The sequence below is a fragment of the Symphalangus syndactylus genome, chromosome 17 (assembly GCF_028878055.3).
Source record: "Symphalangus syndactylus isolate Jambi chromosome 17, NHGRI_mSymSyn1-v2.1_pri, whole genome shotgun sequence".
In the NCBI taxonomy this organism is placed as follows: Eukaryota; Metazoa; Chordata; class Mammalia; order Primates; family Hylobatidae; genus Symphalangus; species Symphalangus syndactylus.
This window is the reverse complement of record NC_072439.2, coordinates 27040392-27055416: the sequence shown is the minus strand read 5'-3', so window position 1 is coordinate 27055416 and position 15025 is coordinate 27040392. Positions and strand designations below refer to the sequence as shown.

Below are 15025 nucleotides of genomic sequence, written 5' to 3'. Positions count from 1 at the left end.
AGCACAAGATATGGTCACCCTTCCAGGTGTCATGAGGACCAAAGAATGGGTGAGCTTCTCGCTTAATAAGGCCAACCAGAAAGGTGCTATAAACCAAAAGGTATCTGAGACAGGTCTCAATCCATTCAGTTTATTTTGCCAAGGGTAAGGACATGCCTGGAAGAAAAAAAAACACAGATAACAGAGACAGTCTGTGGTCTGTACCTTTCTCCAAAGATGAATTTGAAGGCTTCAGTATTTAAAGGGGAAAAGTGGGCCGGAGAGGAAAGAGGGAGGGTATGGTCATCCATATATTCCAAGAGAAAAGGAGCAGGCAAGGGATAGTCTGGGGCTCCGGAAATCAGTAAATTGACACTTTGCATAAGATAAGGTGAACACAGAGTAGCTTCCTGTGGAGATATTCAACCATTCATCTGTAGTATCTGCTTAGGAAAGGTAAGCAGATCCTTTTGTACAGATACAAAAGGAAACAGTTTCTTCCATGACTCAGCTTTCAGCTTAATTTTTTTTCCTAGTAATTTCCAATTTCCGCAGTGGATTGGGGGCCCAGTTTTTATTTTCCTTTCACAGTGCAAAGCCCTGGTAAGCTGTAGGCAGGTTGGGGACCTAGACAGACAATGTGGGAGAAAAAAGTATGAAGAGGAAACTAGGGCATGGGGTAAACCTGAAAGGAACAAACAGGGAAGAGACATGGCTTAAAGCTAAAAGTTCATGATATGCACATCTGGGCCTGGGTCTCCACAGGGGCGCTCCAGCCTTCCTCCTTATTCACCTGGCATTGCTACATTTAAGATCTGTCTTCCCACCACAGCAATGTTGGCTTACTGCCTTTGCCCACCTGGGTTTTTTCTCAGGCTCGGTTTGTTACCCAGGTTTCCTGAGCCCAGGGCATTCATTCTCCCGACCCTGCCCTGCACGTGTCTGCTCTACTCCTGAGCCCCCACACCCCAGCATCGCCTCCCCAGGGAACCCTTCCCTTCATCTCTTTACCAGACTCCTGCGTCACCCTGTATTTCCCCTCTCAAGGCTCCTCCCATTTATATTTTACTTGTTTAACACCCATCTTTGCCTATTCGGTTCCATATTCTTCTCCCAGTCAGGCCTGGCTTCTAGTTGGTTCTCAGCAATTATTATTGATTGAATGAATTACACATGAAAATGAAGCAAACAATTTTTGTTTTTGCTGGTGACTAAGTTTCCAAGAAAAATTTGAGGTAATGAATTGGTTCATTAAAAGTTGAAATATTTTAAAAATGAGCCTTTTAAGTATTTTTCTGAATGAAGCTTTCTTTGCCAGCACAGTTGTTAAGAGCGACCCTGAGCCATTAATGGGCAGGAACAGCCTGAGACCCCTGTGGAGCCCTGAGTCAATGTGACATTGGCCTCTAGTGGACAAAATTGAGAATGCAGCAGCTCCAGGTAAAAGATGTCCTGTGGCACTAGCCGCAACTGAAGGACATGAAAATCCCAACGTTTCCTTTATTTTTCACTTCTACCATGCAAACTGAATTACATTACATTACATTACAAGGAGAGCCCATTGTCAAATTTTTGCCTAAATAATTAAAAAAAATAAATTCAATACTTGGCATTCTGAGTATTAGCGTCTAGAAACGCTTATTGACATCAGAGCTTCTAGAGAGGCAGAGAGTGAGATTTTACACCATGACTGAGTGGGAGTCAATTTTCCTACCTTAATTCCTTTTTTCCTAAATAATCTTTTCCAGCCTCCTGGTATTTTTATTGGGATTGCAGAGTTGCAGGCTATCAGACAGTCTGGAGATAGAAGTGCATTTTATTTTTACATTTTTATTCTTAATTTTATTTTCTAAGAGAGGGGGTTTTGCTGTGTTGCACAAGCTGGAATACAGTGACAAAAAAGCACTGGAGATATAACCTGCTGTGTATCTGACCTGGGCCGGGTCACCCCTCCTCAGGCATCCCGGTGGTGCTCTGCTCCAAGGAGGTCACCACATTGACACTGAACCCACATGACAGCTCAGAACTCCTGGGCTCAAACAATCCTCCCGCCTCAGCCTCCTGAGTAGCTGGAACAACAGGCATGCACCACTACCATGCCCAGCAAGGTGCATTTTAAACCACCTGCTAGTCAAAGGGTAAATGTTATCTCTGTAACAAGGAGAGAAAAAGCTGAGACCAAAGAAGGGACACATTTAAATAAAAAGAGGATGCAAATTTAAGGGGTGAATATATGAACTATTTTTGTCTTACAAACAAATCAGATAACAACATGTATTGTCATTATTTACTTTCCTTCTTAGCACACTACCTGATGCCGTGAGATCCTGGAACACGCACCATGTGCCTACCCGGTTCTGCTGAGATGCTTCTAGCTGCTTTGACTTCATTTAACAGCTTCTCATCACTTTGTAATCTCCAGGTTTTTTTTTTTGTTTGTTTTTTGTTTTTTTTTTTTGAGATAGAGTCTCACTCTTGTTGCCCAGGCTGGAGTGCAGTGGCGCGATCTCGGCTCACTGCAACCTCTGCCTCCTGGATTCAAGCAATTCTCCTGCCTCAGTCTCCCAAGTAGCTGGGATTACAGGCATGTGCCACCACGCCTGGCTAATTTTTTTGTATTTTTAGTAGAGACGAGGCTTCACCATATTGGACAGGCTGGTCTCGAACTCCTGACCTTGCGATCCACCCACCTCAACCTCCTGAAGTGCTGGGATTACAGGTGTGAACCACGGCGCTCGGCCTGTAATCTCCAGGTTTTAAGGCCATGACTGCCCACTGCCTAACTCAAGCCCTTATAAATATCCTTAAATATCTCTTATTCTTTATCTGTATGCAGGCTGCAGAGCAAGAAATAAAATCTTTAAAACCAAAATAATTGGCTCAGGATAAAGTAAGCTCAAAGAGGGAAAGAGCTGGCATAGAACAAAGCAGAGGCGGCTTCTATGTGTACTCCTGCCAGGCAGAGGGGCAGCAAGGGACAGCGAGAGCTGTGGCACTCTCCCGAGGACATGCTCAGGAGTGAGGCTAACAGCGAAGGGTGACGAACTCCTGATCAGACCCATTCAGATGGAAACGAACAGACAAATCCATACGCCTGGGTAAGACTAAGACTTCTTGGATATTGGCTTTGTCTGCAGTGTGAACCACATTCCCAGTTGTGGTAAAACAGCTGTTCTTAGATCACATCTGTATAGGATGGGGACTTTTGAGCACTTTCCTAAACCGTGTTTCCCCCAACGCTGGACTTTATACACATCTGTAAAACAGATGGTGATCATGCTCACATCTAAGTGCAATCGTACCCGCTGGCATCAATATGAATAAAGGAAATAAAAGCAATAAGGCCTGTATTTAATAAGCCTATGACCTCATGCACTGCCCCCCTCTTTCATCTTCTTTTACTTTTTTTTTTTTTTCTTTTTGAGACGCAGTCTCGCTCTGTTGCTCAGGCTGGAGCACAGTGGCGCAATCTTGGCTCACTGCAATCTCTGTCTCCCAGGATCAAACAATTCTCCCACCTCAGCCTCCCGAGAAGCTGGGATTACAGGCAACCGCCATCATGCCCGGCTAATTTTTGTATTTTTGCAGAGACGGGGTTTCAGTATGTTGACCAGGCTGGTTTTGAACTCCTGACCTCCCGCCTCGGGCTCCCAAAGTGCTGGGATTTCAAGCGTGAGCCACCGCACTCAGCCTTCTTTTATATTTTTGCCAGCACTTGATGCCATGAACTCTGTCTGCTGCCAATTTCTACTGGGAATGGAAGCCCCATTATCACAGAGGGCCGTCCGGGTGGAGCCGGGCGGCAAAACCGTGCGCTTTCTGGGAGCCCTCCAGGAAGCACGGACAGACCTGGCGCAGGTGCCAGCCTGGCCCTGCTGCCCCAGACTCCCAGGAATACCTACCATTTCTTTGAATGCACTTTCAAGCGCTCCGATGACCAGGCACTCATGGGGAATCTTCTTCTCGGTAAAGAAGCGCGTGGGGGGCGTGCTGGGGGAGCCCGGGGCCCCCACCCCTCCGCGCAGGGAGGCTGCCCGGGTCAGAGTCCGGCTGTTGGCGGGCGTGTTCTCAGGCTCCTCCCCCAGGCAGGTGGGGGGCAGGACGGCGGAGTTCTTCAGGATGTCCACGATGTCCTGCAGCTGCTCCGTGATGTGGTGCTGCAGCAGATGTGACGCCACCACTGCGGCCCCAGACCCCGCGTGCCCGTCAAACAGCGACCAATAGTGGCAGGAAACACCCTCGGATTCCTGTGGGAGAGGACGACAGGGAGGAGTGAGAACGGCTGTGGCCTTTGCCTCAGGGTCATACAGATTGTGGGACATCTACGGGACTGAGGGTCCACTTGGTTGTCTGTCGTCTGCAAACAATGCGGTCAAAACATAGCAAACAAAACAAAACAAAAAAAAGAAAAACAAAAAAACACTCAAGGAAGGGTCCCCAAATGAGCCACTGTTGTTACTAGCACCAGTGGATGAAGTGGTCCCTGCCTCCCCACCTAGCAAGGGAGCCCAAATGATCATACACTAAAAGCTACTACCGGTGAGATCTACTCTAATTTGAAGTGTAGGTGTTTGCATAAAACTCTTCTACAAACAGACAAGTCTGTACGGGTCCAGCTTGAACATCTAACTCCTTAACTCCCGTCTTTTTTTTTTTTTTTGACAGAGTCTCACTCTGTGGCCCAGGCTGGAGTTCAGTGGTGCGATCTAGGCTCACTGCAACCTCCACCGCCCAGGTTCAAGCGATTCTTATGCCTCAGCCTTCTCATGCCTCAGCCTTCTCATGCCTCAGCCTCTGGAGTAGCTGGGACTACAGGCGCGTGCCACCACACGAAGCTAATTTTTTTTTTTTTTTTTTTTGTATTTTTAGTAGAGACGGGGTTTCACCATGTTGGCCAGGCTGGTCTCAAACTCCTGGCCTCAAGTGATCCGCCTACCTTGGCCTCCTAAAGTGCTGAGATTATCCCAAAGTGCTGGGATTACAGGCGTGAGCCACCGTGCCTGGAACGTCCCACCTATTTCAATCCCAGAGTAGGTTTGGTCTGGGGCCTTGGAAAACCGCCCTTTCTCAGGTTTTCCAGCAGGAAATAAGTAGACCCATTTCCCCCTTTTAGAGCCCTTAAATGCTGGGATAATTGTCCCATCATTTTTGGTCTACATCCTAAATTTTTAGAACATGTTTTCACCCTAGACACCTAGTCTAGCCCAGGCCTCACAAGATGCAGCCAATTCATATCTCCTCTTTATACTTCCCACCTCCCTTAGTTCTCCAGCTGATGTCACTCTCTGCCTCTCCATTCCCTCTTCCTGCCTTACAGCTACATGCAACCCGTGTTCCCTCATCTACGTTGGGTTTAGTGGCTGCCGGTGGATTTCTAGACTACTTCAAGATGAGCACTTTTGAACCCATGTTTGAATTACACATGCATTAGATCTTAGAGAAAAGGAGCTCAATTATGATATAGCTGATAGAATAGAGAGCTCAGAAATAAACCCACATATATATTGTCGACTAATCTTTGACAAGGGTACCAAGAATACACATTAGGGAAAGAAGAGTCTCTTCAATAAATGGTATTAGGAAAAGTAAATATCCACATGCAAAAGAATGAAATTGGGCCCCATTCTTACATCATATACAGAATCCAACTCAAAACAGCCTAAAGACTTAGATGTAAGACCTGAAATAATAAAACTCCTAGAAAAAAACATGGGGGAAAAAACTCCTTGATATTGGTCTTGGCAATGATTATTTAGATATGATACCCAAAGCACAGGCAACGAAGCAAAAACAAACAAGTGGGACTACATTAAACTAAAATGTTTCTGCACAGCAAAGGAAGTAATCAACAAAACCAGAAGGTAGGTAGCCTATGGCATGAGAAAAAACACTTGCAAAGCATGTGTGTGATAAGGGGTTAATCTTCAAAATACACAAGAAACTCCTACAGTTCTATTGCAAACAAAACAAAACAAGCAAGCCGATGAAAAAATGGGCAAAGGGCTTGAAAAGACATTTCACCAAAGATGACATAAAATAAATGGCGAGCAGGCTTGTGAAAAGATGCTCACAATTGATACCTTTCATAAAACTCAGTGAATTGAAATTAAGGACCTTCCCCAACCAGATAAGGAGCATCTAGGGAAAACCTATAGCTCATATCATATTTCATGGTGAAATACTGAATGCTTTCCCATAACACTGGGCAAAATAAAAAAACGTATGCTCTCACTACTTCTATTCAACATGACAGTGGAGGGTTCTAGATAGGCAAGAAAAAAGAAAAGGCCTAAAGATTATAAGAAAATAGCTGGGCACAGCGGCTCACGCCTGTAATCCCAGCTACTCAGAAAGCTGAAATGGGAGAATCCCTTGAATCCAGGAGGAGGAGGATGCAAGAGGCCAAGATCTTGCCACTGTATTCCAGCTGGGGTGACAGAGTGACCCTGTCTCAAAAAAAAAAAAAAAAAAAAAGATTGTTTAAGAAAATAAAGTTGCGGCCGGGCACGGTGGCTCACGCCTATAATCCCAGCACTTTGGGAGGCCGAGACGGGCGGATCACGAGGTCAGGAGATCGAGACCATCCTGGCTAACACGGTGAAACCCTGTTTCTACTAAAAATACAAAAAATTAGCCGGGTGTGTTGGTGGGTGCCTGTAGTCCCAGCTACTAGGGAGGCTGAGGCAGGAGAATGGTGTGAACCCAGGAGGCGGAGCTTGCAGTGAGCTGAGATCGCGCCACTGCACTCCAACCTGGGGGACACAGTGAGACTCCGTCTCAAAAAAAAAAAAAAAGAAAAAAAGAAAATAAAGTTGCATTTATCCTGGCTTTGAGCAATTTGAGCATGATGTACCTTAGTGTCATTTTCTTCATGTTTCATGTGCTTGGAGTTCATCTTTCTAGATCTGTGGACTTACAGTTATTTCATATAATTTAGAAAAATTTCACCCACTATTTCTTAAAAAATTTCTTTTGGTATTCTTCTCTCTTTTCTCCTCGGAAGAATCTAATTACACCTGTAGTAGTCACTAGAGGTTGTCCCATAGCTCATTAAGGATGCTTTCATTTTTTTAATGCTTCATTTTTGTTAATTTCGACTGCAATGTATTAAACTCACTGTTTTTTTAATCTTTTTCTTTTCTATTAAAAAACAGACAAAGGATCTGAATAGACACTTCTCAAATTAAGACAAGCAAGTGGCTAACAGGTATATGAAAAAGTGCTCAAAATCAATAATCATCAGGAAAATGCCAGTCAAAACCACAATGAGATAGCATCTCACACCTGTTAGGATGGCTATTATAAAAAAAATGAGACAAGTGTTAATGAGAATGTGTAGAAAAAGGAACCTTCTGTCCTGTCAGTGGGAATGTAAATTAGTACAGCCATTACAGAAAACAGTATGGAGGGGAGCCAAGATGGCCGAATAGGAACAGCTCCGGTCTACATCTCCCAGCATGAGTGACACAGAAGACGGATGATTTCTGAATTTCCAACTGAGGTACCGGCGTCATCTCACTGGGGAGTGTCAAACAGTAGGTGCAGGACAGTGGGTGCAGCGCACCGTGCGCAAGCCGAGGCATCGCCTCACCCGGGAAGCACAAGGGGTCAGGGAATTCCCTTTCCTAGTCAAAGAAAGGGGTGACAGATGGCACCTTGAAAATCGGGTCAATCCCACCCTAACACTGCGTTTTTCCAACGGGCTTAAAAAATGGCACACCAGGAGATTATACCCTGCACCTGGCTCAGAGGGTCCTACACCAACAGAGTCTCGCTCATTGCTAGCACAGCAGTCTGAGATCAAACCGCAAGGTGGCAGCGAGGCTGGGGGAGGGGTGCCCGCCATTGCCCAAGCTTGGTTAGGTAAACAAAGCAGCTGGGAAGCTCCAACTAGGTGGAGCCAATGACAGCTCAAGGAGGCCTGACTGCCTCTGTAGGCTCCACCCTGGGGGCAGGGCACAGACAAACAAAAAGACAGCAGTAACCTCTGCAGACTTAAATATCCCTCTCTGACAGCTTTGAAGAGAGTAGTGGTTCTCCCAGCACGCAGCTTGAGATCTGAGAATGGGCAGACTGTCTCCTCAAGTGGGTCCCTGACCCTCGAGTAGCCTAACTGGGAGGCACCCCCCAGTAGGGGCGGACTGACACCTCACATGGCCGGGTACTCCTCTGAGACAAAACTTCCAGAGGAACGATCAGGCAGCAGCATTCGCGGTTCACAAAAATCCGCTGTTCTGCAGCCTCCGCTGCTGAGACCCAGGCAAACAGGGTACAGAGTGAACCTCTAGCAAACTCCAACAGACCTGCAGCTGAGGGTCTTGTCTGTTAGAAGGAAAACTAACAAACAGAAAGGACATCCACACCAAAAACCCATCTGTACATCACCATCATCAAAGACCAAAGGTAGATAAAACCACAAAGATGGGAAAAAAACAGAGCAGAAAAACTGGAAACTCTAAAAATCAGAGCGCCTCTCCTCCTCCAAAGGAACGCAGCTCCTCACCAGCAATGGAACAAAGCTGGACGGTGAATGACTTTGATGAGTTGAGAGAGGAAGGTTTCAGAGGATCAAACTACTCCGAGCTACAGGAGGAAATTCGAACCAATGGCAAAGAAGTTAAAAGCTTTGAAAAAAAATTAGACGAATGGATAACTAGAATAACCAATGCAGAGAAGTCCTTAAAGGACCTGATGGAACTGAAAACCAAGGCACAAGAGCTACATGATGAATGCAGAAGCCTCAGTAGCCGATGCGATAAACTGGAAGAAAGGGTATCAGTGATGGAAGACGAAATGAATGAAATGAAGCGAGAAGAGAAGAGAAAAAAGAATAAAAAGAAACGAACAAAGCCTCCAAGAAATATGGGACTATGTGAAAAGACCAAATCTACATCTGATTGGTGTACCTGAAGGTGACAGGGAGAATGGAACCAAGTTGGAAAACACTCTGCAGGATATTATACAGGAAAACTTCCCCAATATAGCAAGGCAGGCCAACATTCAAATTCAGGAAATACAGAGAACACCACAAAGATACTCCTCGAGAAGAGCAACTGCAAGACACATAATTGTCAGATTCACCAAAGTTGAAATGAAGGAAAAAATGTTAAGGGCAGCCAGAGAGAAAGGTCAAGTTTCCCACAAAGGGAAGCCCATCAGACTAACAGCTGATCTCTCAGCAGAAACTCTACAAGCCAGAAGAGAGTGGGGACCAATATTCAACATTCTTAAAGAAAAGAATTTTCAACTCAGAATTTCATATCCAGCCAAACTAAGCTTCATAAGTGAAGGAGAAATAAAATCCTTTACAGTCAAGCAAATGCTGAGAGATTTTGTCACCACCAGGCCTGCCCTAAAAGAGCTCCTGAAGGAAGCACTAAACATGGAAAGGAACAACCAGTACCAGCCACTGCAAAAACATGCCAAATTGTAAAGATCGAGGCTAGGAAGAAACTGCATCAACTAATGAGCAAAATAACCAGCTAACATCATAATGACAGGATCAGATTCACACATAACAATATTAACTTTAAATGTAAATGGGCTAAATGCTCCAATTAAAAGACACAGACTGGCAAATTGGATAAAGAGTCAAGACCTATCAGTGTGCTGTTTTGAGGAAACCCATCTCACGTGCAGAGATACACATAGGCTCAAAATAAAGGGATGGAGGAAGATCTACCAAGCAAATGGAAAACAAAAAAAGGCAGAAGTTGCAATCTTAGTCTCTGATAAAACAGACTTCAAACCAACAAAGATCAAAAGAGACAAAGAAGGCCATTACATAATGGTAAAGGGATCAATTCAACAAGAAGAGCTAACTATCCTAAATATATATGCACCCAATACAGGAGCACCCAGATTCATAAAGCAAGTCCTTAGTGACCTACAAGGAGACTTAGACTCCCACACAATAATAATGGTAGACTTTAACACCCCACTGGCAACATTAGACAGATCAACGAGACAGAAACTTAACAAGGATACCCAGGAATTGAACTCAGCTCTGCACCAAGCGGACCTATATAGACATCTACAGAACTCTCCACCCCAAATCAACAGAATATACATTCTTTTCAGCACCACACCACACCTACTCCAAAATTGACCACATAGTAGGAAGTAAAGCTCTCCTCAGCAAATGTAAAAGAACAGAAATTATAACAAACTGTCTCTCAGACCACAGTGCAATCAAACTAGAACTCAGGATTAAGAAACTCACTCAAAACTGCTCAACTACATGGAAACTGAACAATCTGTTCCTGAATGACTACTGGGTACATAACAAAATGAAGGCAGAAATAAACATGTTCTTTGAAACCAACACGAACAAAGACACAACACACCAGAATCTCTGGGACACATTCAAAGCAGTGTGTAGAGGGAAATTTATAGCACTAAATGCCCACAAGAGAAAGCAGGAAAGATCTAAAATTGACACCCTAACATCACAATTAAAAGAACTAGAAAAGCAAGAGCAAACACATTCCAAAGCTAGCAGAAGGTAAGAAATAACTAAGATCAGAGCAGAACTGAAGGAAATAGAGACACAACAAAACCCTTCAAAAAATTACTGAATCCAGGAGCTGGTTTTTTGAAAAGATCAACGAAATTAATAGACCTCCAGCAAGACTAATAAAGAAGAAAAGAGAGAAGAATCAAAAAGACACAATAAAAAATAATAAAGGGGATATCACCACCAATCCCACAGAAATACAAACTACCATCAGAGAATACTATAAACACCTCTACGCAAATAAACTAGAAAATCTAGAAGAAATGGATAAATTCCTTGACACATACATCCTCCCAAGACTAAACCAGGAAGAAGTTGAATCTTTGAATAGACCAATAACAGCCTCTGAAATTGAGGCAATAATCAATAGCTTACCAACCAAAAAAAGTCCAGGACCTGATGGATTCACAGCCGAATTCTACCGGAGGTACAAAGAGGAGCTGGTACCGTTCCTTCAGAAACTATTCCAATCAATAGAAAAAGAGGGAATCCTCCCTAACTCATGAGGCCAGCATCATCCTGTTACCAAAGCCTGGCAGAGACACAACCAAAAAAGAGAATTTCAGACCAATATCCTTGATGAACATTGATGCAAAAATCCTCAATAAAATACTGGCAAACCAAATCCAGCAGCACATCAAAAAGCTTATCCACCATGATCAAGTGGGCTTCATCCCTGGGATGCAAGGCTGGTTCAACATACACAAATCAATAAATGTAATCCAACATATAAACAGAACCAAAGACAAAAACCACATGATTATCTCAATAGATGCAGAAAAGGCCTTTGACAAAATTCAACAACCCTTCATGCTAAAAACTCTCAATAAATTAGGTATTGATGGGACGTATCTCAAAATACTAAGAGCTATTTATGACAAACCCACAGCCAATATCATACTGAATGGGCAAAAACTGGAAGCATTCCCTTTGAAAACGGGCACAAGACAGGGATGCCCTCTCTCACCACTCCTATTCAACATAGTGCTGGAAGTTCTGGCCAGGGCAATTAGGCAGGAGAAGGAAATAAAGGGTATTCAATTAGGAAAAGAGGAAGTCAAATTGTCCCTGTTTGCAGATGACATGATTGTATATCTAGAAAACCCCATTGTCTCAGCCCAAAATCTCCTTAAGCTGATAAGCAACTTCAGCAAAGTCTCAGGATAGAAAATCAATGTGCAAAAATCACAAGCATTCTTATACACCAATAACAGACAAACAGAGAGCCAAATCATGAGTGAACTCCCATTCACAATTGCTTCAAAGAGAATAAAATGCCTAGGAATCCAACTTACAAGGGATGTGAAGGACCTCTTCAAGGAGAACTACAAACCACTGCTCAATGAAATAAAAGAGGATACAAACAAATGGAAGAACATTCCATGCTCATGGGTTGGAAGAATCAATATCGTGAAAATGGCCATACTGCCCAAAGTAATTTATAGATTCAATGCCATCCTCATCAAGCTACCAATGACTTTCTTCACAGAATTGGAAAAAACTACTTTAAAGTTCATATGGAACCAAAAAAGAGCCCGCATCGCCAAGTCAATCCTAAGCCAAAAGAGCAAAGCTGGAGGCATCATGCTACCTGACTTCAAACTATACTACAAGGCTACAGTAACCAAAAAGCACGGTACTGGTACCAAAACAGAGATATAGACCAATGGAACAGAAAAGAGCCCTCAGAAATGATGCCGCATATCTACAACTATCTGATCTTTGACAAACCTGACAAAAACAAGCAATGGGGAAAGGATTCCCTATTTAATAAATGGTGCTGGGAAAACTGGCTAGCCATATGTAGAAAGCTGAAACTGGATCCCTTCCTTACACCTTATACAAAAATTAATTCAAGAGGGATTAAAGACTTACATGTTAGAACTAAAACCATAAAAACCCTAGAAGAAAACCTAGGCAATACCATTCAGGACATAGGCATGGGCAAGGACTTCACGACTAAAACACCAAAAGCAACGGCAACAAAAGTCAAAATTGACAAATGGGATCTAATTATACTAAACAGCTTCTGCACAGCAAAAGAAACTACCATCACAGTGAACAGGCAACCTACAGAATGGGAGAAAATTTTTGCAACCTACTCATCTGACAAAGGGCTAATATCCAGAATCTACAATGAACTCAAACAAATTTACAAGAAAAAAACAAACAACCCCATCAAAAAGTGTGCGAAGGACATGAACAGACACTGCTCAAAAGAAGACATTTATGCAGCCAAAAAACACATGAAAAAATGCTCATCATCACTGGCCATCAGAGAAATGCAAATCAAAACCACAATGAGATACCATCTCACACCAGTTAGAATGGCGATCATTACAAAGTCAGGAAACAACAGGTGCTGGAGAGGATGTGGAGAAATGGGAACATTTTACACTGTTGGTGGGACTGTAAACTAGTTCAACCATTGTGGAAGTCAGTGTGGCGATTCCTCAAGGATCTAGAACTAGAAATACCATTTGACCCAGCCATCCCATTACTGGGTATATACCCAAAGGATTATAAATCATGCTGCTCTAAAGACACATGCACACGTATGTTTATAGCAGCACTATTCACAATAGCAAAGACTTGGAACCAACCTAAATGTCGAACAACGATAGTCTGGATTAAGAAAATGTGGCACATATACACCACGGAATACTATGCAGCCATAAAAAATGATGAGTTCATGTCCTTTGTAGGGACACGGATGAAAGTGGAAACCATCATTCTCAGCAAACTATCGCAAGGACAAAAAACCAAACCCTGCATGTTCTCACTCATAGGTGGGAACTGAACAATGAGAACACATGGACATAAGAAGGGGAACATCACACACCGGGGAGTGTTGTGGGGTGGGAGGAGCGGGGAGGGATAGCATTAGGAGATACACCTAATGCTAAATGAGGAGTTAATGGGTGCAGCACACCAACATGGCACATGTATACATATGTAACAAACCTGCATGTTGCGCACATGTACCCTAAAACTTAAAGTATAATAATAATTAAAAAAAAAAAGAAAACAGAGTGGAGTTTCCTCAAAAAATTAAAAATAGAACCATCATATGAAGCAATTTTATAGCTGGTTATATAACAAAAGGAAACGAAATCAGTATCTATAGCCCAATGTTCATTGCAGCATTATTCACAACAGCCAAGACACTGAAACAACCTTAGCATCCATCGACAGATGAATGGTAAAGAAAATGTGGTGTATACTATTTACATACAATAAGATATTATTCAGCCACAAAAAGAAGGAAATTCTGCCATTTGCAACAACATGAATGAACGTGGAGGGCATTATGCTAAGTGAAAAAAGAAGCCAGACACAGACAGACAAATACCGCTTGATCTCATTGTAGAATCTAAAAAAGAGTCAAACTTATAGAAGCAGAGAGTAGAATGGTGGTTGCCAGGGGCTGGGGTTGAGGAAAATGGGAAGATAATGGTCAAAGGGTACAAAGTTTCAGTTATATAAAAATGAGTTAAGTTCTGAGGATCTAAGGTACAGTACAGTGACTTTAGTAACACTGTACTGTATACTTGAAATTACCTGAGAGAGTAGATTTTAAGTGTCCTCAGCACAAACACACAAAGACTGGTAAATATGTAAGGGAATGGATGTATTAACTTGATTGTGGCAGTCATTTCACAATGTACCTGAGTATCAAATCACGCACACTTTAAATACATGATTTCTGTCAATCATACCTCAATAAAACTGGGAAAAATAAAACATTACATTTGAAAAAATGTAACTAGAGGGGTAGGATATAAAACACTAAGAAAAATAAATGTTTGGGATCTCTATTTTCAGAAAATCGAGGGACAAAGAGGTAAGGTATACATATAACATCCACTTCTGACTACTTGGCTTATCTACCCTACAGCAATAAATACTGAAGGCTTTTTTTTTTTTTTTTTTTTTTAACTGAAACCATTAAATAAAATTCTTAGTATGCTAGAAGACACTGAGTAGGTATGGTGACATGAGCCATTACTCTGCTCTTTAAAACTTGATTTCCATTCAATTCTGTGCTAGGTGCTAAGAAATAAAAGTTGATTTTTAATTCAAGCAATATGTGATTTGAGCACTTTCTATGCAGCAGGCTGTAGAGTAGGCAGTAGACATAAAAGATTGGCTGAAAGAGATATCAGACATGGCCTGATCTTAATAGTCCAGTGGGGAAGACAGACACTGATTGATATGGTTTGGATTTGTGTCCCCTGCCAAATCTCAGGTCGAATTGTGATCCCCAATGTTGGAGGAGGGGCCTGGTGGGAGGTGACTGCACCATGGGGGTGGATTTCCCCTTGTTGCTCTTGTGACAGTGAGTGAGTTCTCACGAGATCTGGTTGTTTAAAAGTGTGTAGCACCTCCCTCTTCACTCTCTTCCTTCTCTGGCCATGTAAAACGTGCCTGCTTCCCCTTCACCTTCCACCATGACTGAACGTTTCCCTAAGGCCTCCCCAGCCATGCTTCCTGTACAGCCTGTGGACCAGTGAGCCAATTAAACCTCTC

General features: G+C 43.0%; 1 protein-coding gene across 3 annotated transcripts in view; it reads right to left on the bottom strand.

Moving 5' to 3' along the window:
* PPM1H (protein phosphatase, Mg2+/Mn2+ dependent 1H) overlaps window positions 1-15025 on the bottom strand; it is a 305954-nt gene that overhangs the window by 163088 nt on the left and 127841 nt on the right. For all 3 annotated transcript variants that reach the window (XM_055251348.2, XM_055251350.2, XM_055251349.2), the window contains exon 3: window positions 3882-4226. In XM_055251348.2, the coding sequence (XP_055107323.1) occupies window positions 3882-4226 (345 nt within the window). The remainder of the gene's footprint in view (window positions 1-3881; window positions 4227-15025) is intronic.